The sequence below is a fragment of the Orcinus orca genome, chromosome 8 (genome assembly GCF_937001465.1).
Source record: "Orcinus orca chromosome 8, mOrcOrc1.1, whole genome shotgun sequence".
NCBI lineage: Eukaryota > Metazoa > Chordata > Mammalia > Artiodactyla > Delphinidae > Orcinus > Orcinus orca.
This window is the reverse complement of record NC_064566.1, coordinates 75402490-75428895: the sequence shown is the minus strand read 5'-3', so window position 1 is coordinate 75428895 and position 26406 is coordinate 75402490. Positions and strand designations below refer to the sequence as shown.

Genomic DNA, 26406 nt, shown 5'->3' with positions numbered 1-26406 from the left:
CTGTCTGGTACAAAGAAGAGCTTAAAATATATGAAGAGGTATGTAACATTAAAAAATTATACTTAGCAAGTAATGATTAGTGCAACAGTTCTCAATTGTTCTTAATATATGAAATATCTGGGATATGTCATGAAAATGCAGATTCCTAGGATTTATAGGCTGAGGACAACTTGCATGTAGATCTTAAATTACATCTTTCACCTAATCCTGTCTCTGAAGGAATAGCAGGAATAGAACAACCCCACTAATGGAGTCCAGGTGGTACATTTGAAGACCCAGGTTCTCCTGAGACCTCCCAAGGATGCAGCCTTAATTCTTAAAGACACTGCACAGTCCACACCTTACAACATTTAGTATAACATTAAAAATGCTGGTTTTTAGGACCACTCCAGAAATTCTGATTGTATAGATCTTGAGTATGGCCCAATATTTCCATTTTTTACAAGAACCCTAGATTATTCTCATTCAAGTGTTTGAGAATCACAGTATTAAATGCTGGCCTATTAGATGTAATTTTATAGATTTCCAAAAGCTTTTGATAATTTTATTAATAAATATTATTTAAAATTAAACAGACAGTGAATAGAAATAATATGAAGGAATATGTTTTGTCATGGCTGGTGAAATACCTTAGGTATGGGAAGCAACATGTTGGCAAAATGGAATAGTCCTCTGGGGTTGAGTTAGAGCTGGGATTTGCTGACTATTTTGTAAATTAATATTGGAATAATAAAATTCCAAAGTTTTAGATGGCACTGAGCTCTACTGGGTATTGAAATATCAAGCTGGCAAATATCATTTGCATGACGATATCATAAAGTTGTGGGTGGGTATTATGAAAGTGGCAGATGGATTTCAATATGGACAAACATAAGAAAATTCTTTTAGAATAAAATCTAAACCATACTTATTATCAGGTACATTTTATTCCTGTTTATTGTAACTAAAAAGTTGTGTGATTTTAGGCAAGTCATTCAAACATATGCAGTCAGAGCTAGGAATTAAAAGCGTATCTCAAAAAAAGAGAACAAAAAGAAAAGGAATTGAGTCAGAAAATTCTGGAGCAGTTTTTGATTGGAGATATGACTGAAGACAAGTGATAGAATATAAAACTTCTCCCAGTGCTACTACCCCTCACCCCAACCTCTATTAAAACCTCAGTTCTAGAATTGAGTTTGAATTTACACAGTAAACAACAGCAGCAACCACAAACAATACAGTAATCGAAACAATCTAGGAAAGTAGTTCCTTACTGCAACTACCCACACACTAGTGAAATTCAGTGGCCCTTGTGTCATAAATACTGTGTGAATCACTAATTTTTACTAAAACTTACTATGTATTAGGCATTGTTCTAATCGCTTTGCATTTATTAATGCATTTAATCCTCACAATAACCCTATGAGAAAAGTATCCAGGCTATCCTCTGTTCAGATGAATAAACTGAAGCACAGGCAGGTTAAGTCTCTTGTCCAGGGATAAAGTAGGTGGTAAATCAAACCCAACTTTGTGACTGATTTACTTTAAACAAAATTAATAAAAATACATTCTAATTTAAATCTCTGTAATGATGCCACTCTCATGAACTTGCTTTCTGATAGCTTCCTTGATTGATGGTAAAGGAAATGGTGTTCCAGCTAGTTCACTGGCATTGCACCTAAAGCCTCTCTTGTGCTCTATAGCCTAGAATGTAGAAAAGCTCTTGAAAGTGAATTTTGGATAGTAACACTATTCACCTTCTGTGAATTGTAGGAAAAGTCATTTGAAAGCCACTGATCTAAGCAAGAGGCAAAAAGTGTTGTAATTAGAAGTATAAAGAAGGGGATAAATGAGAATGAAATTGCAGGTGTAGAATTCATAGGGCTTGCCAAGCCTATGCGTTATGTATGCAGTCACAAGATTAGGAGGATTCATTGATCCAGAAATATTTGTATTAGATGTTTAGAAGAAAAGTGATCTCACTAACAACAGATATCTGCTGAAGAAGTTAGTTTGTGGGAAATTCTAAATTGGAAACAGAAATAGAAGTGTCCACTAAAGACAAATATTTAGAAATATAGATGGGGCACAGGAGTAGAATTCTGGAGGAATACCTACATTTGGAAGGATAAGCTTTCTTAAGTCCTTTAGGGAAAAATGTTAAGTGTAAACAAACCAGACAAATGGGTGAATGGACACATCCAAACCAATAGCTAAGTGGAATGATTGATATAGGGGGCAGTTTTTTTGTGTTTTTTTTTTCCTTTAACATATTTATTGGAGTATAATTACTTTACAATGTTGTGTTAGTTTCTGCTGTATAACAAAGTGAATCAGTTATACGTATACATATATCCCCATATCCCCTTCCTCTTGCATCTCCCTCCCACCCTCCTTATCCCACCCCTCTTATCCCACCCCTCTAGGTGGTCGCAAAGTACCGAGCTGATCTCCCTGTGCTATGTGGCTGCTTCCCATTAGCTATCTAATTTACATTTGGTAGTGTATATAAGTCAATGTTACTCCCTCAGTTTGCCCCAGCTTGCCCTTCTCCCTCCCCATGTCCTCAAGTCCATTCTCTACGTCTGTGTCTTTATCCCTGTCCTGTCCCTAGGTTCACCAGAACCATTTTTTTTTAGATTCCATATATATGTGTTGGCATATGGTATTTGTTTTTCTCTGTCTGACTTATTTCACTCTGTATGACCCACTCTAGGTCCATCCACCTCACTACAAACAACTCAGTTTTGTTTCTTTTTATGGCTGAGTAATATCGATTGTATCAACGTGCAACATCTTCTTTATCCATTCATCGATATAAGTGTCGATAGACACTTAGGTTTCTTCCATGTACTGGCTATTGTAAAGAGTGCTGCAATGAACGTTGGAGTACATGTGTCTTTTTGAATTATGCTTTTCGCAGGATATATGCCCAGTAGTAGTATTGCTGGGTCATATGGTAGTTCTATTTTCAGTTCTTTAAGGAACCTCCATACTGTTCTCCATAGTGGCTGTATCAATTTACATTCCCACCAACAGTGCAAGAGGGTTCCCTTTTCTCCACACCCTCTCCAGTATTTATTGTTTGTAGATTTTTTGATGATGGCCATTCTGACTGGTGTGAGATGATACATCATTGTAGTTTTGATTTGCATTTCTCTAATGAGTAGTGATGTTGAGCATCTTTTCATGTATTTGTTGGCAATCTGTAGATCTTCTTTGGAGAAATGTCTATTTAGATTTTCTGCCCATTTTTGGATTGGGTTGTTTGTTTTTATGATATTGAGCTGCATAAGCTTCTTGTATATTTTGGAGATTAATCCTTTGTCATTTGCTTCATTTGTAAATATTTTCTTCCATTCTGAGGGTTGTCTTTTCATCTTGTTTATGGTTTCCTTTGCTGTGCAAAAGCTTTTAAGTTTCATTAGGTCCCATTTGTTTATTTTTGTTTTTATTTCCATTTCTCTAGGATGTGCTGTGATTTATGTTATAGAGTGTTCTGTCTACGTTTTCCTTTAAGAGTTTTATAGTGTCTGACCTTACATATAGGTCTTTAATCCATTTTGAGTTTATTCTTTTGTATGGTATCAGGAAGTGTTCTGATTTCATTCTTTTAGATGTAGCTGTCCAGTTTTCCCAGCATCACTCTTGCTTCCTTTATCAAAGATAAGTTGATCATATGTGCATAGGTTTACCTCTGGGCTTTCTACCCTGTTCCATTGATCTATATTTCTGTTTTTGTGCCAGTACCATACTGTCTTGATTACTGTAGCTTTGTAGTATAGTAGATTGAGGAGAGACAGTGAAAGGTACAGAGGAACCTATTCAGGGAAGTCTTCACCCAGGTAAATCAATAAAATAAAATATTTTCAGGTTTAAACAGATTTTCATAAGATGTCAAGAATGATGAATACTGAGAAAAAGCTGGTGAGTTTGATGAACAGATACTTGATGAATTTTGAGAAAACACCTTGAGTGGTGTGGTGAGGTTAAATGCCAGATTGCAGACCACGAGATGAAGAAAGGAAGTATAGCAATGGAGACAGTGTGTGTAGACTAGTCTGACAATAGGAAAGGAAGTCAGATTAAATTACTGAACATACATTTTCCACTCTTAAAAAGTAATTCAAAGTTCATGGTACCTTTCTTATGTTAAGAATGATATATTCACCATTACAATGTCAGTTATCAAAACTTTACATCCTTTGGGATTTTATTTCCTGAATGACAATAACAAGTTTTCATGTGGGAAACCAGAAAAAGCCTAAATTAGATTCATATTTAAGAAATTTATCTTATTATTTGTAAGCACTTATTAACTAATTCTTCAAAGTTTCTAAGACATATTAAGGGAGTTAATAAAATGATGCACATTGTTTTTCTTGATAAAAATTCTTATTTCCATAGATAGAAGTTCAAATTGTTTTCATAAGTCTGCTTGAGGAGAAATTGAATTGTGTGAAATGACTGATTGTCAAGGACATCTGAGAAAATTATTCATTTTATTCAGAAATCTTCCAATGATTTTTTGAAGTTTTTATTTAATTTGTAGCATATCAAGATTACAAGATTTCCAGAGAGACGCATAGCAAAATAAATAAAAGATTAATAAAAGCCAAGTAAGTTTCTTATATTCCTGCAGAACTTGACAAAAAACCTTAATGCTATTCAGCTTCTTTCACATAGATAAATATATTCTAGTAGGAGTTTTCTTTCACAAGCTTTCCCAGTTCCTTTGGAACAATCCATAAATTGAAAATTCTGAACAAAGATTAAAAGAAGAAAAAGTCTCCTGGGTTTAGGGTATAACATTTAATACCCACTAAAAAATTTAGAGGAGAAAAGGGAAATCTAAGAATACTCAAGGCCATTCCAATTGCCATATTTCCTGTGATAAACTGATCAGGAAATAAGAATGACTTTGCTGCATCTCACTGTTTGCTTGGCAAAACCAATTCAGGTACGAGAAATAGAGAGAATAGCATAGGATCCATTCAGTCTGTACTTTATCTGGAGCAAAGAAAACAGAGAGGATTGGAGTGAAGCAGGTATATGTTTTAATTGATGTTTATTCCATCAAACGTTGTTATTTCTGATTCAGTGACTGTGATCTTGGGTGCTGAATTACCAGCTGAATGCTGTTTAACAGCCCGTTCTCTGGGGTTGGAGGACAGTGAGAACTCTGATATGTAGCCTTTGCTACTTTTTATGTTGTAGATACTCCCATCATGGTTGATCTCAAGCTACCAAGATGTGAAGAGATGCACAACCAACTCCTGTAAGCAGGAACAAGCCAGTTCCAATACACTGCTAGAATAGCCATGAATATTCCAAAAGATAAGTAAGAAAACTGAATTGCTTCAGATTTCTCTTTGATGTTTGTATTAGTTTTCTGTGCCCTTGTATTAAGATCCTTAATCTCATCTGCAAAATTCCTTCTACTATATAAGGTAACATTCAAAATGTCCTGGAATTAGGATATGGACAACTTGGGGTCATTATTCAACCCACCACCATCTTCAAGGGTATACCATTTTTTATATTCTTCCATTGCTCTTAGGACCTGTCTTATTCAGTAGTGAATTAATGGGGTTGATTCATAAATTATGTAAGTATGTGATTCTGTGCATAATTCCCCCGACACAATTCTTAGTTTAAAAATAAAACTGTTGCCTACATATACATTCTTAGCTGATGACTTTGTCTGTAGTTCATTTAAAATAAATGCCATCAGACTTCCCACCACCAAATATTAGGTTATCTGCATCTATAGTCTTTTTTACTTTTCTCCCCACTGTGACAACTGATGAATTCTCTAACAAAGGTCAATCTTTCTGCATACATTCTGAATCTATTCCCATTCATTATCCAAGTTACTTCCTCAATTCTTTTTCTCGCTCCTGCCCTATCCAACTCCAGGGGTGGCAAAGGGCCCCAAGGACTGTTTTTATTTTTCTTTCTTTTCTTTTTCTTTCGTTTTTTTTTTTTTATTATCCCCTCTGTGTCACTTTGGAGTCACTATAGCCCTAGAGAAGGGTCTGAAAAAATGCTGCCTTAGGAAGGAGTGAGATTTTACAGGAGAAGATTCCATCTGGACCAGAAGAGGAGTGGGGAGCCTGGTGCTGTACACAGTGAATTGTGGGAAAATGCTTTGCTCTATCGCCTTGAAAAAGTGAACCTATTATCAGAATGTAATGTTCTTTTCTGTCCCTAGAGATGCATTTAATATCTTGTATGATATTGATAGACCAATTTAAACTTCTTTTGGTTTTTAGTTCATATTTGTTTCTATATGTTTTCATTCTTTTCACTTTAATACTTGTAAAGTTTTTAGAACAATGTCTCACATGTACTAATTCATTATAAATGTTTATTGACTAAAAATAAAATAAAATAAAAAAGTCTTCAGAATTGGGCTGAGAATTCTAATGAGAGCAGAAATGAAAGTATGAACTTGCTATGCATCAGACCGAGATAGTGAGACCTTGAAGGGAGACCAATACAGTAGTGTTGAAGGAGAGGCAGAGGTGTGTCGAGGGAGAGATATAGAGTTGTAGGAATAAAAACTTGGCAAAAGAGAGAAGTTGTTAAAGGCGGGTGTTTAATAAATTTTGCTGTTTTGCAGAATGCTGCCTCCACGTTCATTACCCTCCAAACCATTAGTAAAATTCTGTATTACCTATAATAGTTTTGGAGCTAGATTTGTTTGTTTTGTTTACAATGCAATGACCTGTGAGATTGGCTCCATGGGGCACTGGACAAGCAGACAGATCCTAGGATGCTTGGTTACACTCAGTTTTTAGGGTAATATCTTCCCTCGTATTATATTGTAAGCTACCTAAGGACAATTATTGCATTTGTTTTGCCCTCCATTATATCCTCACTACTTAATGAATTATCTGACACATAAAGGTATGCAATATACATTTGTAAATGTGTGAAGATAGTTTTTCACAGTGCCAGCAGAGGAAAAGCCGATCATGTCACTCATGTACTTCCAATCTTCTAAAGCTCCCTGCTCTGTATTTTGGACAACTTTTGTGTGTTTGAATGATCTTGGCCAAAATTTTTACTCCTGCAACGACCGCTGCAACCAGGTCTGTGTAGGTGCAACCAGTTTCACTCAGCTGCAACTTGAGGGCATCCTGTAAATGCACGGGAGTTAACTGTCTGTGGAGTCACCTTCAGGGATGGAAGACCATTGATATGTCTGCCAAGGAGATTATTCTGAGCCTTATTTCATGAGGCTCTGGTCCTGTGCGACCAAGCTCCAGCTGCCTGTAGAAGTGGTCATCTCCATAATGCAACCTCCCTTTTCACTAGTTCATTCCTCAAACCCACCCCATTCCACACTCCTGCTCTCTGTGATAAATTTCAAATAAACTACCTACAAGCGAATTTAGTTTCAAGCTTTGCTTTAAGAGGATCCAAGCCAAGACATTTTTCCAATAGTTTATATAGTAAAATTTTATTTGTCCTTGAAGGGAAATAATTTGCCTATGTATATAACCTCTGTTATTTTTAGAAAGGCCTACTTTTTTTCAAAGAAGTGTAAAAACACAATATTCTGAAATGAGTTTTATAGCTAACTCTATGGTCACAGCAGATTAAATATAACTTTTATATTCAAACCCCTGCAGAGGTGTTTGTCAAGTTTGAAGGAATAACCATTATAATGCCTGTCTCTGCAATGAGAGGTTTGTAAAACCCAGCAGGAATTGTAGCTGACTGTGATGCAAACACTGGAATCATCCACAGTCATATTCTATTTTTATTTTCAGACTAAGTGTTTAACATAAGCCACCTACTTGGGAAAGCATTCAAGAATATGTCCTTCCTATAAACATAGTCTTCAATTTTTTTTTTTTTTTGAAGAGAGATCAAATAGTAATATAGACGTTTTTTGAATTAAGAACAATTCTAGTCTAATTGATGCCTTCCTAGAATAATTTAAATTTTTCTGCTTTTTGCATATTATCCTGATATGAATTCTATAACCATTCAGTAAGCTCAGTAATTTTTAATAGAAACTGCTAATTTAGCATTGCATATAAACTTTAAGTCTGAGAAGCTTGGACATTGCTGTGTGTTTCCCCGTTCTGTAGAATTGGTTTCCTTTTGAGGTGAGGGTGCGGGTGGCTGGGAGAGGTGGGTCGACAGTCAGCTCTGCTTTGATGTGAGGGCAAGGAACTGGCTGTCAGGCTGCGGACACTCATGTGCCAGAATGAGAAGGTTTTGCATTCTGTGCCACTATTCACATTAAGAACTTTAGCTTTCCAGGGAAAGTTCACTCATATTGTTAAAAGAGTTGTTAAGAGCCTTTGGTGTTTTTGCACGTAAGGACAGGGAAGAGAACGGATTCCAATATTTCACTGAAACAGATGTTCAGCATATATATTTTCAGTCCCCCTTTGGCCCCATTTCTTATGCTCACCCTTAGCTAACTGTGACTTCAGAGCTTTTTCAGGCTTCCACTGGGCACATGGTTTTTAGCCCTTTCCTTAGATCCCTTAAACTTTATTCTAGGTTTTAGTTACTCTGCCTGTTTAATCCTTAAACTCACGTCCTTCCTTATTCTTCCAGAAATATATCAAAGTGTCTCATTTGTTAATGAAATGCTTCCTCTACTCATTGATGACATGAATTTCTTCTTACAGGGTCTCAGAAGGGAGACAGGAGACAAATACAGGCACCCAGTCCACCATCTTGAGCTGCATGCCCACTTCTCCTTGTTGAAACACTCATTTTTCTTGGCTTCCTTGATACTACACTATTGTTTTTCCTATTATCTCTCTGACTTTTCCTTCTCATTATCCTTTGTAGGGTTTTCATTTTTAACCTTTCCAAAGCGATTTGGACTACTCAAGGCTTGTTCCTAAGCTTACTTCTCTTTCATATGCATTTTGTGGGCTTTCTTAACCACAATAATGGTTTAATTTATCATTTGCATTGCGATGACTCATGTTCATATTTCAACACTATTATTGAAACGATGAATTGTATTTATAGAGCAAAATTTTAAGAGAAATTACATCCAAACTGTATCACAATATTATTTTCTTGTTATATTCAAAGTTTCACTTATGAAAAGCATGTCTAGTAGAGCACACATATCTACAAATAGCTTAAAAATCTGTAACAATATGTATTGAAAGATAATTATATAGTAATAACTTGTTAACATCTATTTGTTTTAAGCTTTTACAGTTAGTCTATGGGAAAGTTTAGAACACTTGGTTGCATTTGCAGGAGAGAATGTCAGAGTAAATGTGGAAGACAAAAGGACATAAAAGTAGTATAGGAAAGGTAAAGGAAAAAGTAGGACTAAAACTATCACTTTATATAATAGAAAGTCAAGAATTATTTTCAAGAGTTAAAAGGATAATAGAGATTTAAGCACATTGTCAAGGTTAAAAAGGAAACAACAGAAAAATATTGTTTAACTATAAAAGAGGGGAGGATAGAAGAAGCAGATGTACATCATATGAGTTATTGTCTAAACTTGATTAAACAAGAAGCACAGATATTTCCTAGCATTATATGAGAAACTCATGAAGAAAAATAGGAGAAATTAAAAAGTTAGCTTTAGGGAGTAGGATTGGATGGAAGGGAGGTGTGTGGGTTTGCTTTTTCTTTCCCCTTCTTATCAGCATTTATAAACCACTATATTCCTTTGATAAGTGTGTATTACTATGATAAAAAGTAAAAATTAGTAGACAATCACCAAGAAAAAATAATCTCATATAATTTACAGAAAGAAGAAATATGAATTTTCTAACTTCTCTCACAAAATCTTAAATAAGACTGTCATTGAATGATGTAATTGAAATTTAGCAGGTGTTTTCCACCTGTTTCTTTTTAACTTAAATGTTAACTTTAAAATAACAGTTTTATTTTACTTGTGTGCATTGCTTTATTGAACCTTTCATATAGTACTGCACAAATAATGATTTTTTGGAAATATAGATGTTTGTAAAATAAAAATAAGTCAACGGTTTCAACTGCTTCAGTAAATTCAATTAACATGACTAAAAATATTTATTAGTTTAGTGACACAGTATTGGTTACATAAGAAACAATGGCTAACAGTGTGATGTTCTGAAAAGGCCAGTGGGAATGAAAATCAGCAGTCAAGGATGGAGGGATTGGTTTTAATAGTAGGAGGGACAGTAGAGTATCTCTACTGAAATTACATAAGGGAAGAACAGTATGGATGAAGATGTATCAATAGTTAGATTTGAAATTCCATTAGTAGGAAAGTAAATTTGATACTTAAATAGGTTTTGTAAAGCAGTGGGGAAGGAGGGAGGCTGTCCAGTTTGAGAAATGCAGAGAAGATTCCAAAAATCTTTGGGACAGTTACAAATTAACCATCCACAGAAACTTACTAGGATTGAGTGGCAGTATTGAAGTTGTTGATCATGAATCCCTGGCAGGTGTAACTCTCTAGCAGCTTTCAGATTCCAAGGCAGTCACAAATTAAGGGTATAGTGAGTTCATTGGGAGTGGGGTTTTGCCCAGGAAGAGCAATAGAATCAGAAGGGCAAAGGAGTTTAAATAGCAGCAAACAAATTACTCTAATTATTCTTGAAATGTTTGACTATGGAAGGTATAAGGTAAAGTTAAGTGATACATTTGGGCCATGAAATCAAAGAAGTGCAAGAGACTGTTGAACATGGGTCCTGAGCTTTTAAATCACTGGTGAAGGTGGTGTCAATTTTTGTATTCTTACTTTACATGTGTTGCTCTCCCTTGTGAAGCTCAATGTAATGTTTAGTTTTGGTGCATGAAAAGAAGGCAGAATAGCCTACTCAACCTCAGGCACTAACTGAATGTATGGTATTATTACATAAATGGATGGTGTAAATGGAACTAGTCAGCAAAATGTTACAATTTTCCAACAAAGATGCTTCAAATTATTGCATAATTAATGAGAAAATACTCAGAAACTTTATGAAAATGGCTTATAGAAAATCACCTCAATTCTAAACTATTAACTAGGTAAGTTTTCTAAATGCATATCTATTTTCCTTTATTCTTTTCACCCTATAGACATTCTTATATAATCTTGAAGTTGGCATAATATACACACAATCATAGCTTTAACTGTATTGATGGAATACACAATGATAACACTTAAATCTCTTTCTCTAGCCCAGTCCTCTCTTGTGCATATTAGGAATATGTATCAGTACCCTACTGCATATTTCCACATAGATTTCCCATGGATATCTTATCTCAACATAGCCAAAACTGAATTTGTCACATTCATCAATTTCTCAATCTATTTTTTCATCTGTCTTATCTCTTTTCATGAAAAGAATCATCATCCATTCGTTGAACTATGTGAAAGCTTTCTCCTACTCCAGAGCCTCATGTTTAATCATCACATTCTGATAATTCTACCTTCTTAATATCCCAGGCATGTTTTCGACCCTTCAGTGCTATTACCACTGCTTTCATTCTGTCTCTCCTCACCTCCTCACCTCTTGACTGGTTAGTTTCAGTAGCCTCTAAATTGGTTTCCCATTTTTCATCCCTGTTTCCCATCTATTCCTCCATGCCATTACCTAGCAGTGTGACATTTGGAGGTCCCTTCATCTCTTTCAAATTGGCTTCCTCATCTCTGAAATAGATATTGCATTTGTACTCTCTACCTGATAGGATTATAGGATTATTACTAATGTTATATATATATATATATATATATATATAAACTCTGGCTATACATTACTGCAGTATATATTCTAAAACTAAGCATATAAAAGACTAGTGTTGAAATAGATTATTTTTTAAGCTTCACAATCCATCAGGATTCTCGAGCTCACTTCTCAATAATACCTTCATAGCTTTTTTATTGCATGACAGAGCAAGCCATATATCATATATCAACTCTAATATAGTACTTGACTTCTTTAATGCAATGCTTAACTGTAAATGTCTATAACTACAAATCGAGTTTTTAAATTTGAAGATACTTTGGATAGATGGCAATACCTGTACTTATAGAATCATCATTTCTACCTGAATTGCACTTAAAAGTTAAAGTTCCAACTGCTCCTATTATTGGAAAAGTAATAATAACAATTATAACTATGCCATGAAGTATTAAAAGCTGAATATTCAATTTGAAGGTATCTAAAATTAAAAAGTGATGAAAAATGAACCTGTAAAATACTTGCAATTCATACACATATGCTATATAGAGGCCCTAAAGAGCAAAAAAAGAACTGTGGAGTCTTTATTACAGTTCATCTTTTTGGAATCCCTCTCCCTTTTTGGCATTAGGGTAGTGTTAAGGTTAATATTTCTTAGCTATAGATCATCATTTTCCTATGTGAAAAATTTTATTCTAAGGTATGCATGATCTTAGACTAAAAGTGTAGAGTTTCTAAATATGCCAAATGCCTTTTTATTTTATTTGTGCTAGGTTTAAGTGCTTAGAAGAACACTAATACATCTTTTTTTTAGGTCTTTTTGTATTGAAGTACAGTTGATTTACAATATAGTATGAGTTTCAGATGCACAGCATAGTGATTCAGTATTTTTCCAGATTATACTCAATTTTTCACATTTGAGTTGGCTGACCATTTCAATCCAGTCCATGGAACTTACCATCATTACGGAGAGTGAGTGGTGTTGGAGGACTAAGTACTCGAGCGTTCGTCACTGTGTTTTTCACCAGACAAATATAGCTGCCAACATCTGATGTTTGGACTTTAGAAATATAAAGGTTGCCTGTCTCCTGGGAAATGAACCGCCGGCTGTCTTCCGCCACAAAGGAAGGGAACTCGTTAAATACCCAGCTATAGACGATCTCTGAAAATACACAAAATTCAATTGTTGAAAGACAGATTATTTTACTAAAAAACTCAAACAACAAAGCTTTTACTAAGTATTAGATAGGTTGCAAGATCATCCGTATTTGATCCAGATGTCTATATCATTTTGTATTTTATGTTCAATGAACTGTTGCTCTTAATGACTACATGAAGATCTGAAATATTTTTTAAGGATGCTCAGCCTTTATCTATTCATCCATGTACTTATTCATTCAGTTCTAATGTGTGTTTAATGTATTTTAGATGCCTGGAACTATGATAGCACTGAAATTAAAAGGATGAGAGAGACAATTTTGCATTCTCAAAGATTGGTCTGATGGGAAAGATTTACCCAAACCTATGAAACAACGTGGAATAAAGAAATGGAGATGTATACTCTACTGTAAAGAAGACAATGGAGAGGGGCACTTAAGCCATCATGTTGATCAGCAAAAACTTCTTAAGTTAAGAGATGCCTGAGCTACATTCATTTATTCATTTGTTCAACAAATACTAGTTGTGGGTCTTGATGGGCCAGGAATGCTCTAAGTGGAAAAAAAAGTCTGTGTTCTCATAGAGCTTCCATTATAGTGTAAAGTACAAGAATACACAAACAAGTATTTGTCAAGTGGTAATAAGTGCTATGAAGAAAACTAAAGCATGTAAGACAGCTAGAGAGTGGCAGGGGTGAGAAAGATGCATGAATTTATATTGTAAAAACTCTCTCTGACTACTGGTTACAGATGAGACAGCGTGAGGACAAAGCAGGGACCAGGGGAAGGGGAAGCAGGAAGAATAATGTCCCCTCGTCTAAGCGGCTATTTTCAAAATAGCCATGAAATATATAAATGATTTGCACTATAATGGTAGTGGCAGTGACAGTAGTGGTGAAGTGATGAGAGGTGACTGGTTCTAGTAAAAATGTGATAGTGGAGTTGATCAGAATTGCTGATGGATTGATTATGAAATGTGAAAAGGAAAAAAAAAATGAGTCAAGGAGTAAGGTTTTGGGCCACCACAGTTTTGTGTTATTAGAGTGAAAAATCCAAGAAAGGGAGTAGTAGGAGAAGAGGTTAGAGAAAGTGGAAATTAACCCAAATTAGTAAACACAAATTAACATGGTCTGTATGTTGTATTAAGGAGCTTGTGCTCTATCCTGGATGTTTTCTAGCAAAGGGTTGACATAAAGATGTACATTAGTAGGGTATTCTGGTGATTCTGCAAAGGTTGGATTTAAGTAAGCGCAAGTTGAAAGAGGGAAAAATAGGACGATATTGCATACTGAAGGTAAGAGCTGGAGAAATCTGAATCAGAACCTAATCATAGCAATGAGAAGAAGGATATTGGCCCAAGAAATATACAGGGAGTAAGACAAATGAAGAGACAAATAGTCCAGGAACACTTTCATTATCTCCCTTGAATGACTGGGAGGAGGATGACACATGAAGTTCAGGATGAAAATAAATGAAGTCACACTGGTTTAAGAAGAAAGATCATTGGTTCACTTTCAGGACATTTTGAGTTTGAGGCAAATCTACATAAGTAGTTCCAGCAGTTGGTAAATATGTGTTTGAAGTCCATGAGAGGAAATCTGTGGTTGAGAGTTGTTGGTATGTTGGTGTAACTGAATCATGTAAGTAGATGAGAATAGATACAGTGAGAAGATAGTTTTCTGGAAAGCACAAACATCTAAATAAAGGAAGGAAAATGTTCAAAAGATAAGAGAGAAGGAACCATTGGAAATATTCAAGGGGAATAAAGAAAATGCAGTGTCACAGAGACCAATGCCTTAACAATTTCAAGAGGGTTAAATAATGCCAAATAAGGCAAAAAGGACTTAATGGGAATGTTTATAAATATAATAAAGGAAAATGGTACTTAGGATTGACATGTGGTAATCACTGAATAGCAGATTCAGTAGATGAGTGAAAATCAAAACCAGCTTGCAATTGAGTTAATAGAATATGAGAAATCGAAGGAATTATGTGTAGGCCAATAGCATTAAAATCTCAATAGGCATTAGAATTACCTACGTTATGGCTAAAAGAGCAGATTCTAAGGTCCCCTTTCCACAGAGTCATTTGTTTAGTAACACTTATTACCTGAATTTTTATAAAGCTCAAATGTGATTCTATTCTACAGTGAGGCTTGGGAAGCCTTGTTTTATGCCTTTCTTTTCTTCCTGTCTCTCTTTCTTTCTCTCTCTCTCCTCCTCCCTCCCTCCCTTCCTTCTTTTCTTCCCTTAAGTATATGAGTTATTCTAATTGTTATAATGAGAGTTTCATTTGTTGCTCAAACATCACTCAGGCATTTTTATATTTTTGCAATTTACTTTAGGTTAGGTTTTACTGGAGTTACCTCAATTTTTGTTTTGTATTATTAGAAATTTGGAGTAAAAGAAAGCAACAAACAATCACATTAAAGACTATCATTAATTGAAATACCAGTTTTGTTATACTGATAGTGTTTGTTGAGTCAATGTTTTGTAAAATATTTTAGAATAAGAAGAAAGTATTTACACAAAATTGGCATCTTCTCAAATTTTACAGGTAAGTATGTATTTGGGGGTTCAAAAATGCTTATTTAGCTTTTAAAATAAGTTTACATAGCAAAGCATTTCATAATTCTAAGAAGAATGAAAAAGTAGAAATAGTACAAAATAGAAAAGCTGACAGTCTGAACTTGAATTGGATTTTCTACCTCTGCCAAAAATGCATCTATTGAACAGGGCTAAATCCCTTTTAAAATCACTGTTTACTTTCTCCTATATGGTTTTTCACTCTCTATCATCATTTATTTAAAATTCTTTTCAAATTTTACTCTCATAAAAAACAAGCATTCATTATATTTTTAGTATGTCAGAGTGTGAGGATTATAAAATGATTCAGGAAAGTAGTAAAACACAATTGGCTTTGGAGTCTAGTCTTTAGTCTCATATAACACTTTGTTTCATACCAATTGTGCTTGGCCTAAAAATATTTTAAGGTAAGCTGATATATTAAGTACTAAAATCTTAATATTATTATTCATTATCAGAAGCATACTGAGACTGTTTGGTCAACTGTGATTTTCCCATTCTTCTAAGGTTCTTTTTTAATAGTATGTTTAGCTAAGACAATTAAAAATGTTTTAGAAGTTCTTGATACGGTTCTTCAGTGAGTACTCCCCAAAGTTTCTATGTTAAATTTCTCTAGTACATTTTTATATTGTGTTGTAACATACATTTGGCCTACAAACGCATGTGCTGTATTGACTTGAGGTTTTGGTTTCTTTTTTTTTTTTTTTTTTTTTTTAAGTTTTTTAGCTGCATGCATGGCATGGGGGATCCTAGTTCCCCGACCAGGGACCAAACCTGCTTTCCCTGCATTGGAAGCACGGGAGTCTTAACCACTGAATCACCAGGAAAGTCCCCAAGGTTTTGGTTTCTTATGGGAGATTATTTTATCTTTCTCCCTGAGTCAGTGAGAGCCATTCAAGTTCGCTGAAAGAATAGCCCATTAAGGTCCTGGCTGTTGCAGACATGCTATTCTAACTTCCCCTCTCAAGCAGACCCAAAGACTTGTCCTTTATACCAGCATAAATAGTCATCCTTAAGCTCCTAGACTCTAGGGTCTGTTACCATGACATGTAAACAAATCTACCTTGCTTCCAAGATTTCCTCGGGATTAACAGTATTCCTAGATTTCAGTTAGGATTTTAGTCCTGGATTTTAGTTCTTTTTTGTTTCTGATACCTGGGATATTTTTTCTTTCCTGTGAGCTTGGCTGTATACTGAACTTAATTTATTTATTATTTCTAAATTTTGGGAAAGTGTCTGGGTTGGCTCTGTCTATTGTACTAATTGAATGTCTAGGTTTCATGGCTTTATGCAGTGCAGACTTTCATCACAATTGCTGTAATTGATTCGGTGTCACAAAGCAGATTACCCTGCCTTTGCTCCCTTGACACATAAGATGATTACTTAAATTACATATTTCTACATCTATAGGGTATAAAAACAGTATTAACTGTATGGGCAATGATGTTCATTTCTTATAACTGTAGTGCCATTAATTTAAAAAAAGAAAAAGGGTGAGAAAGGGGAATGAAACTGGATACTGCAGTCTCTGAAGTCTTTGTAAACAATTTCAATGAGTAATCATATGCAATTCATTTCAACATTCTTTAGTATAACTACAAGTTAGAAAATAAACGTTTTTCTTCCTAATAATGTGTGTTATTAGGAACACACATTATTCTGCTTCTGTTACAGAAGAAGCTTTGGATCAAAAGATTTGGAGAGAACACGATGGATGTAGCAATTGATTTGTTCACCACCCAATTAATAATGCAACTCTCCCAGGGAACCTAGTTTCTTTACCCTTGTCAGCTATAAAAAGGAAAACCTAAAAATCAGAACCTTCCCTATTTTTAACATATGCTCAATTTCATGGTTTATAGTAAAATTTTCACCTAATGGGCTGTACTTACCAAAATCCCTGGTCTTTTCCATTTTTGGTTATTCCTGTAATGTGAGATTTAATGTTATATCTGTCAAATAGCTATAATTATGATTTATTATACAAGTGTAACTTTTTAGTTTGTTTTTTAAATAATTTAAGTTTTGTATGTAGTTTGATATTTTTTTTGTTAATTTTTACTGGATGCTGCTTTATAGAGTGTATGTCATAAGCATTTTAATATTTACTAATTGCTTTGTAATCATTTTTGTTTTTACAATTCCATTAACCGTTATGACTCCTTTGCCTCCTGTTTTGATGAATTAATTGATATGAAGATAATTAAATAGTGGAAATTAGTAAGTTACTGGCCGAAACAGTACTGCTTTAAAAATTGGTACTATGATTATTTTGTTTATATAAAACTTTTAGCTGATGGCTAGCTACCATTTTGAGTTTTGGAATTAAGGACATCATGAAGGAAATTTTAGAGAATTGTACTATTAATTATCCATTACTACTGAGCATAAGGGGATACACCTGAAATTAGAAGGCAATTTTTTTTTACATTGCTGATTTATATCTGCATTGTGATAGAAAATGTCACTATTAGCCACATTAAGTACTCTTGGCAGGGTAGAGACTAAATCTACTGTCTTCACCACCATATCCTTAGATCCCAGCTGGATGCCTGGTGTGTGGTTGCTTAATACATATTTGATGAAAAAATAAATAGAATAAAATATCTATATATGTATTTTTATAAATCTTTCTAAATTTAAGAATGAGTAGATATTTTTCACTTTAATGTTCTCATTGAAAATTTTCTCAGCTCTACATGAACTTATTTTGGCCTTTAGAATATGAATCTAAGATTATGTTTGTAGTTGATCTAAAAACAGGCATTGAGAAGTAATGCAGGCAGTTTTAAGAATCTGGAATGTACTGTCAATGGACAAGAGAGAAAGTCTTGCTTACAAAGTTACTATGAAGTATTTTTGTGATTTATTCTACTAGGTAAATTGGACAGAGATTGAGGGGAGCATTAAATTAAATGTGATCCAAACTCCCTCTCAGGTTAACAGCTTCCATGGTGGTCAGTCATTTAGCCTCTGCTTGAACATGTCACTGACACTGTTGAGGAAGCTGATTTGGCAGCTCAGGTTACTAAACAGATCATATATAAAGATTATTTTGGCTGCTGGCTTTAGGATGGGGACTAAGATCAAGACAACTGGGAGTATCAACAAGTAGGTAGTGATACATTTTATATTCAAAGCACTGTTTAAGATATTATGGAGATGTAAGGTGGGGCTGGGAAAGGAACTAACTTGAGAGCTTACTATGAGTCACACACTTTGCACATTTTCCCACTTCTCCCAGCCACACACATACACAGAGATTAGAAGGCAACATTGTGAGTGAATAAGACCATGGACTTCAGAATCACAAAGACCAGAGTTACAGAGATGGCTGCATGATCCACTGACCTAGGTATCTTTGGGCAAACTATTTAAATTAGTCTACTCATCTGTAAAATGCAATTTAATGGAGGAAATTGTAGGTTAAATGAGATATTACATGTAAGGTTAGTATTACAGAACTTGATGTAGTTATTACCATTATTACAATCATCTTCAACATTAAAGGTCTGAGGCACAAACAGGTGAACCAGTGGAAAATTATAGCTAATAACTTTCAGAGGAAAAATTCCAACTTGTCTGACTCACTCTAAGCCTATATTTTATCATTGTATTATTCTGCTTTGATTATTATATTCTAATCTTGCTGAACCTCAATTTTAATATCCTTAAAATGGAATAATAATATCTATATGATGTGATTGTGCTGGGGATTATATATGCCACTTAAATGAGAGTGTTCAACATGCAGAAACTGCTCAGTAAGGATAGCTATTGGCTTAAGATAAATTACCTAATATATTGCAGTAGTATTTGGTACAATTCAGATTCATCTTGAACCTTGTACAGTTTGGTTTAATTTCTACATGTGTCAAAAATTTCACCTCTAAAACATAGCCAGAAGCAAGGATCCTGAGAGTAACAAAAGAGTAAAGCTGTCTAACTGACACTTGGTTAGCACCGGGAGAATCAAGATATTTTAAAAGATGTGAAGAATGCAAGAGAGGACATTTGTATGTTTTAAAAATCAAATTACCTTAATACAAAGGCAGGCTGTATTATTACATTAAATTTCAGTTATCTTGGTTGAACAAAACAAAGTACTAATTCTTCTTTTTATAAGGTTTTGAGACATGTATTTTCATATGTTTATTACCTAGAGTCAGAAACAACAGAGTTCTGCTTAAAAATTATAACATCACTGAGACAAAATAAAATTTTATGTGCCTATAATTCAAAACACCTTTAGTAAAACAAAAGATAAAGAAAATAATATTTATAATAGAAACAGTAGTAAACTGGTATTCTCTCATGATCCACAACTCAAATGACTCCAAGTAAGTGAATTCCAAGCTCTAGAGTTCAAGTGATTATACCAACTGAGTGACAGTATCTATTTTTATTTTCCTTTGGGAATATTTCACACTACAGAGGACTTTTTTTTTAATCCCAGGAGCCCTGTGTCTAGATGTAAAGGTCATTGCTAACTCTTCTCAAAATGCAACCTAAATTTCTTGCTCTGCTAATTGGTTTTAAAATTATTTTTATTGAACTGCAAACTTCATCAAGTCAGAGACCAGCATTTTCTCAGCAGGGTGTGATGGTCCATGGCACAAGTTCACCTTAGGCTTCAAACTTTGCATTAAAAAGCATTCATGTTACACTTCTGACAATTCCTTGTTAAAATACACAGATCTCAGCGCTTAATGAACAACAGAATATCTGTTTCCTAGAATCTTGCCAAGAAATATGACCTGGCATTCTGTGCCTATCAAAATTATGAAGAGCTTAGCTGAAAGAAAAGATGCATGGAGAATTACTGGAAGACTGTGTAGTTAATCAATTAGATATGACCAAGGTAATCTAAAAGTTTATCCTCATTAAATCAAAACATTAGACAGCTTAATGATAACAACAACAACAGTAACAGTGAACATTTTATGGTCTTAGGTCAGTTTCCTAGAAACAGAGTCTGAGAAGGGGATTCTTTTGAATGTGATTTATTGACAGTGTTCCCAGGAGAAGGAATAAGGGAAGCAGGATTGGGTAAGGAAAAAAAAAAAAAAAAAAAAAAAAACCTAAGCAAAGATGTGGTCCCTTCCAGAGATTGGTTTAAGACTAATCCTTCTTACGGCTCTGGAATACAAATTTCACTGTAGATTTGGTAAGTCAACAGAAGGTAAAGAGAACCAGTCTTTTATACTCACCTCCCCTGCATCAGTTGGTTATTGTCTACCAGGTGGGGAAGTGAGGTGCAATTAGGGCAGGGAGCATAATTTCCTAGGTAAGGAAAACTCTGGAGAAGGTGCAGCTGCCAGATGGGTGCATTAACCAGATGAGAGAGAACTGGGTGTAACACCAATAGGATCTAGTAAACCTCTATAGCACTTTAATGGGCTCCAGACAGTGTGTTCTATGTATATTAACTTATTTAATCTCTACAAGGATAAGTAACCCCATTTTATGAATGAGGGAACTAAGATACAAAGATCAAAAACTTGACCAAGAAGCCTTGCTGAGCACAGATCTCTATTTGAAAAAAGAAAAATCTGATTAATAGTTATTTCAAGTATTTATTAAATTGAGTTATGTATATTATGGGGTCTAATTTTGCCAATTAAAACTTTGATGCTTCAAATAGCAACTAATCAGAGCAGTGTCTAAATCCCACTCACCAGACAAAAGCAGGTTTCTAGATATTCCTATTAACTACTGAGTCACAATTTAATTAAACTGTGGTCAGAGCCTTAAGTATGTAAAAAGGTAAGAATGTGTCCTGCTAGCACAGAAACCTACTGTAAAATGGAAGAACAGTTTGCCTTACATGCAGATGTTCCTAGGGATAAAAGCAATATTATTGTACAACTGCCAACAAGGATATTTATTCCTGCTCCCCTCTTACATTAAGACTTAGAGTTTTCCAAATATTTAACCCAAAAAAAAAAAAATCCCATACATAAATAATCCAATATTTTCTGGAATTAACAGGAGTCCACAAGATGGCAGTGCTTGATGAGTAGAAAGCATTAATCTTGGGCAATATTCCAAAGGGAGGAAAATGGAAATCTTGATTAGTAAAAAAAATGTTTACTCATTTTTCTGTGTTTTATTTAGTAAAATGTCTTTTATCCAAAAGGTATTTGTCATTTGTACATAAAATAAAATAAATAAAATTTAATTTAGCTGTAGGCATTGAAAGCAAAAGAAAATTCATAAAGTACATATTCAAAACACTCAACAGTTTTCATTGACAGTGAATTTTTTAAGAGATATCTTTACTTCTTTTAATTTCATGCTATGCAAATTTTATAGTTAAATTTGAAGATTTATTGCAGGATAAATAATAACAGGAAACAAATATGAGTTTAATAAATTATCCCTCCTTTAGGTAGATGAGTTCACAGAAGACAAAATCCTCTAGAGTTGTGATTAGCCTAAGCTTCACATGTTAAATGTGGAACTTTGGTTGCTTTTGGTTACATTTATCATATAGGTGCAGGAGAGAATATTTAGATAAGATAAATTATTATAATGAGATTCTCTGATGCTCAACTTCTTCTTACATTCAATGTAATTTTTCATAAACATTTTTGTGCTTTAACTGCTTAACTAATGCTCATTAGTCCTTCATGCAAATCTTTAATGAAGGTAATTTATTTGTCACATTGCTATGCATCATATAGAAATAGTCGATATTATCTATTTATCAAGAGGCACTGAAATGGTATATTTTCTGCTCTGGGGGTTTGTCCCTATGGTTCACCTGCTTCAGAAAAAAAAAATCCTAATCAAAAAATACATATTTATACCTGTTGATATGTAATCACTGTAATAAATCTTCAAATTCCTACTCATATGAATTCACATAGCATAGAACTCTGGCTAGAACTTTTTTAGTTGATTTCTTTGAAAAAAATAGAAAAGTTGGTATGAGCTATACTAATAATACAAATGGTATAAAAAAACTATTTAGAATTTATTCTTTTTCTAATTCTACAAGAGATTTTTCTGCAAAAATCAGATTGTTTTTGATTTTTATAAATATGTTTATATCTTTCCTATCTTATAATTATTATCAAAATAAACTTAATGAACTGGAAATTATGATAAAGTCCAGTAATGATTAATAGAGGTTTTTGAACAATGAAAGTACACATTAAGAAAGAAGAACTATGCCTTTAAAATTGATATATTTACAGTAATTAAGAGTGGCCATTATTTTGAGCCTAATATTCATGTTAAATATGAATGTTAGGTGTTCAGAGATATGTAGTACGTATCAACTATGAAAATAAAAGATTTCAGTGGAAAAAAATATGTTGGTTCTCCCTGAGTCAATTATTTTTTCATGTTTGCCTTGTTCTTTTTTTTAATTTGCCCAGAAGTTTTCCAGACTTCAGTTTCCTAAACTGACTATTCTTTGGTCAGTTCCTATATTGCCTGAATCTTTAACACTTTTTATAATTTCTGGATACAGAGGATTTTACTTCTTAAAAACCAAACTTATTCAGACTTCTTTATTGAGTATCAAGTACTTAGATGTATTCTGAGTATTCTCCACAAGTGTGGGCTCTGTGATGTATCTTTCCCGATAAGCCTCTATTCCTAGTTTGTTGGTCAATTAAGGTTTCTGATGATTGATTCAAGATATTTTCTAAAATCACAAGACTACTAGGAACTATAATAGCTAAAATAAAAACACTATAATAATTTTCTTGGAACCCGGGAGGATTAATCAATATTATAGTTTTAGAAATAGGAAAACTGTATGTTTGTAGGGATTACTGTAAATCTCAAGAATGTAAACCAGTTGTTAGATAGATAAATTTACTCAGAAACCACTGATTAAGGAGCTGATTGTTAAAGGTGAAAATGAGAGATTCTGATTTATAGGGATCACCTAAAGAAACTGGATGCACACAAATTGCTTAAATGAAAATCAGGAAATATCAGGATATACCACATCAGAGACTGGGTAGAGCAGGAAATTTGATTTTTTAAAAAAATAAATATTAAGTACTTATTCTTAGTTGAAGGAAGTGCTTAAGACACCAGTGATACTAGCATGAATCCAAATATAGTAGAGTGACATGAGATGTGTACTAAGTACCCAGCTTCCTATTCCAGTTGGGACCTCTGTGCAAGAACTGAGCCACATGGGGTTGAACTCAGTGAGTGCATGCATAGGTGTAAGGTAAGGTGGCACCATGAACAAAATCATGGAATTCATACCAATGCAAAACTGCGTTTGAACTTTTGCATCTAGCAGCTATGCAGTCTTCAGCTAATTACCTGACTTCTTCAGTTCTGTTTATTCATCTGTAAAATAATCAAAATAACACCAAGCTCTTAGGATTTGGGGGAAACATTTACAAAAATGTTAACATAATTTCAGGACTATACTGAGTGTTCACAAATTGTCATTATCATCTAAAATACTAACATATGTATATATATATATATATATACACACACACATATATATACACACATGTATATAAATTTTTCTATGTTTACCATCTTTGTCAAATCAATCTAGCAGTCACTAAAATCCTCATAATGTGTCTCTTTACACACATGCATAAAAGAGTGGCTTGACTTTACATGTCAGTAACATACCCATATGCTATTCTTGTTCCAATTTATCATACAACAATATATAGATTATGCAGAATTAAAATATCTGTACATTTTATAATATATGTGGCTCCATAATATTCTCATCTGACATCAAATTGGAGTTTAGGAGTATTTTTACTCTATGCATGCCACATGCTTACCAATAGACCTTAAGTGATTCTCTTGTATGAGACTCTTTTTCATGGAACTTAAAATATATTATAGTCTGCTCTGCTTTTACACCTCAACACATCTCTTTCTTAAACCATCGAATATTATCTCCCACTCTTTATAATCATTAATGCTTCATCTTAGATAAAATGATTCTCATATCAGTATGCCTCATAATGTCGTTTCCCTGGACTAGAATGCATTCCCACCTTCCTTCTGCCCAGTCACATGCCTACATACAAGTCAAGTGCAGGTGCTATTTTCTTGAAGAAGGTGTCAGGAGTCACTTTTAACTCTTCTTTTCTGAAATTCTATGGACATATCATTAACTTGTGTCCCGATTTGCTTGAAACTGTGACAAATTACACTATTTTTTTCCCAGCAGGATTATTAATAGTCTCCCCTTTAACTTTAAAAAATGCTCCAGTTTATATATTAAATATATTATATGGTCTCCCACCTCCCCACACATCATCCACAAAAGAAACTCCTCTTGTATTGGTACTGACTATGCTCTCTCATTGTTCTCTGTTCTATGTGGATTATATATTCATCATAGAGCAGGGGCTGTGTCATATGCTTACTGAACAAATGTGGCATCAATTAAATTAATTTAAAAAATTAAATTAAAAATAAAATTATTTAAATTAATTTATATTTAGAGACTTTAAAAGAATGTCATGTTGCCACTAAAGATACTTGGGGATATCTTGAGTGGCACCAGAGTATTCTTGCATGTCATTTTCCAGTTGTCTAAAATAGTGTCCAACTCACTATAGTGTCCAGTGAGTAGTTTATAAATCCTTTTCTGATGATGAATGTAGTGTTATGTCATTTCATCATTAGTAAAATAAGATGCTTTCTTATATTATTTATTTAACCCTTGATAATAGAGTTTTTTAATAAATCCTATAAGGCCCTACATGATTTTGCCCCTGGATATCGCTTTAGCCTTAACACTGTCTTTCCTTTCTTCACTTGACCCAAGCCACACTGGCCTTCTTGCTGTTAATTTTTAACCAAAGACATGCACATTAATTTTTACCTTAGCCTGAAACATTCTTCCTCCAGATGCTTGTGTGGCTCACTACTAAACTTCTTTCAGGTCTCTGCTCAAATAGCTTCCTCTGGGCAGTCCTCGCTAACCAACTCACCTAAATGAGCCCTAACAATCCTCTCTCTCTCTCCATCCTCATATATATATATTTCTTATTGGTTGTCTTCTGCACCAAACTATGAGTTTTCTTACAGTGGGAACCTTACCTATTTTGTTCACCACCATACTCCTCAGTATTGTAAAAAGTGTGAGGTACACAATAAGTAATGACTGAATGAATAGAGAATGAATACAATAGTGAAAATGCTTTCTACTAAGTGTCATAACATAAATCTCTTGGAAATTAAGCTATTGGGTACAATTTTCCCTTTTATAAGATAATAAGCAAAATATTAAAACGATTTATGAGGAAATTTTTTAAGAACCCCTGGGAATGTATGTATTTTATTATACATGTAGACATGTTATGATAAGGACATGAGACTTGAATAAATACCAACATTCTAACCATTTGGCTGGATTTTTTTTCCTTTATTTTATTATGTATTTATTTATTTATATTAAAGTATAGTTGCTTTACAATGCTGTGTTGGCTAGATTTTATAGGAGCAATTAGGTTGATACAAAGTAAATAAAATTTATAGAAGTAACAATATGATTATTAGTTGTTTTCACAAATGTTAGAAGTGGAAGAGAAAATGAAACTAAAATTTTAAATGATGAATTAGGAGAACCTGTAAGCACAACTCTGTTATATTTCTTTTGTGTTGTTTATTTCATTTGAGGCTACTGATTCAAAATTTGTGGTGAAGACTTGTTAATAAAAACCATGTCATCCTTTTTTTTAAAATTAGTTCTTTTGCTATCAGACCAACATTTTGCGATTTTTGCCACTTTGTACAGTTTTTGCATTATTACTTTTAACTCAGCCTGAGCTTTTACTTTAATGACAAAGAAATGTTACCAGAATGAATGTTTTAATCTATCTAGGGAAAAAGCACAGGCTTTCCAGTGATGGGTCTTTGCTATAGAATGACAGCAACACAGCACTGATTTTATTAACTCTCTAATGAAGTCCTCAGATAGAATTGCCAAAATTTTAAAGCTCAGCCTGATAGTTATGCTTTACAAGTGGTCAAGCACTATCCTATACCAATATTTCCATCAATGATTGCAGC

At 33.9% G+C, this 26406-nt stretch overlaps 1 protein-coding gene across 1 annotated transcript in view; it reads right to left on the bottom strand.

The window, feature by feature from the left end:
• Window positions 1–26406, bottom strand: part of CNTN5 (contactin 5) — a 1406915-nt gene that overhangs the window by 369177 nt on the left and 1011332 nt on the right. The window contains exon 8 of the mRNA XM_049713144.1: window positions 12595–12798. Within this exon, the coding sequence (XP_049569101.1) occupies window positions 12595–12798 (204 nt within the window). The remainder of the gene's footprint in view (window positions 1–12594; window positions 12799–26406) is intronic.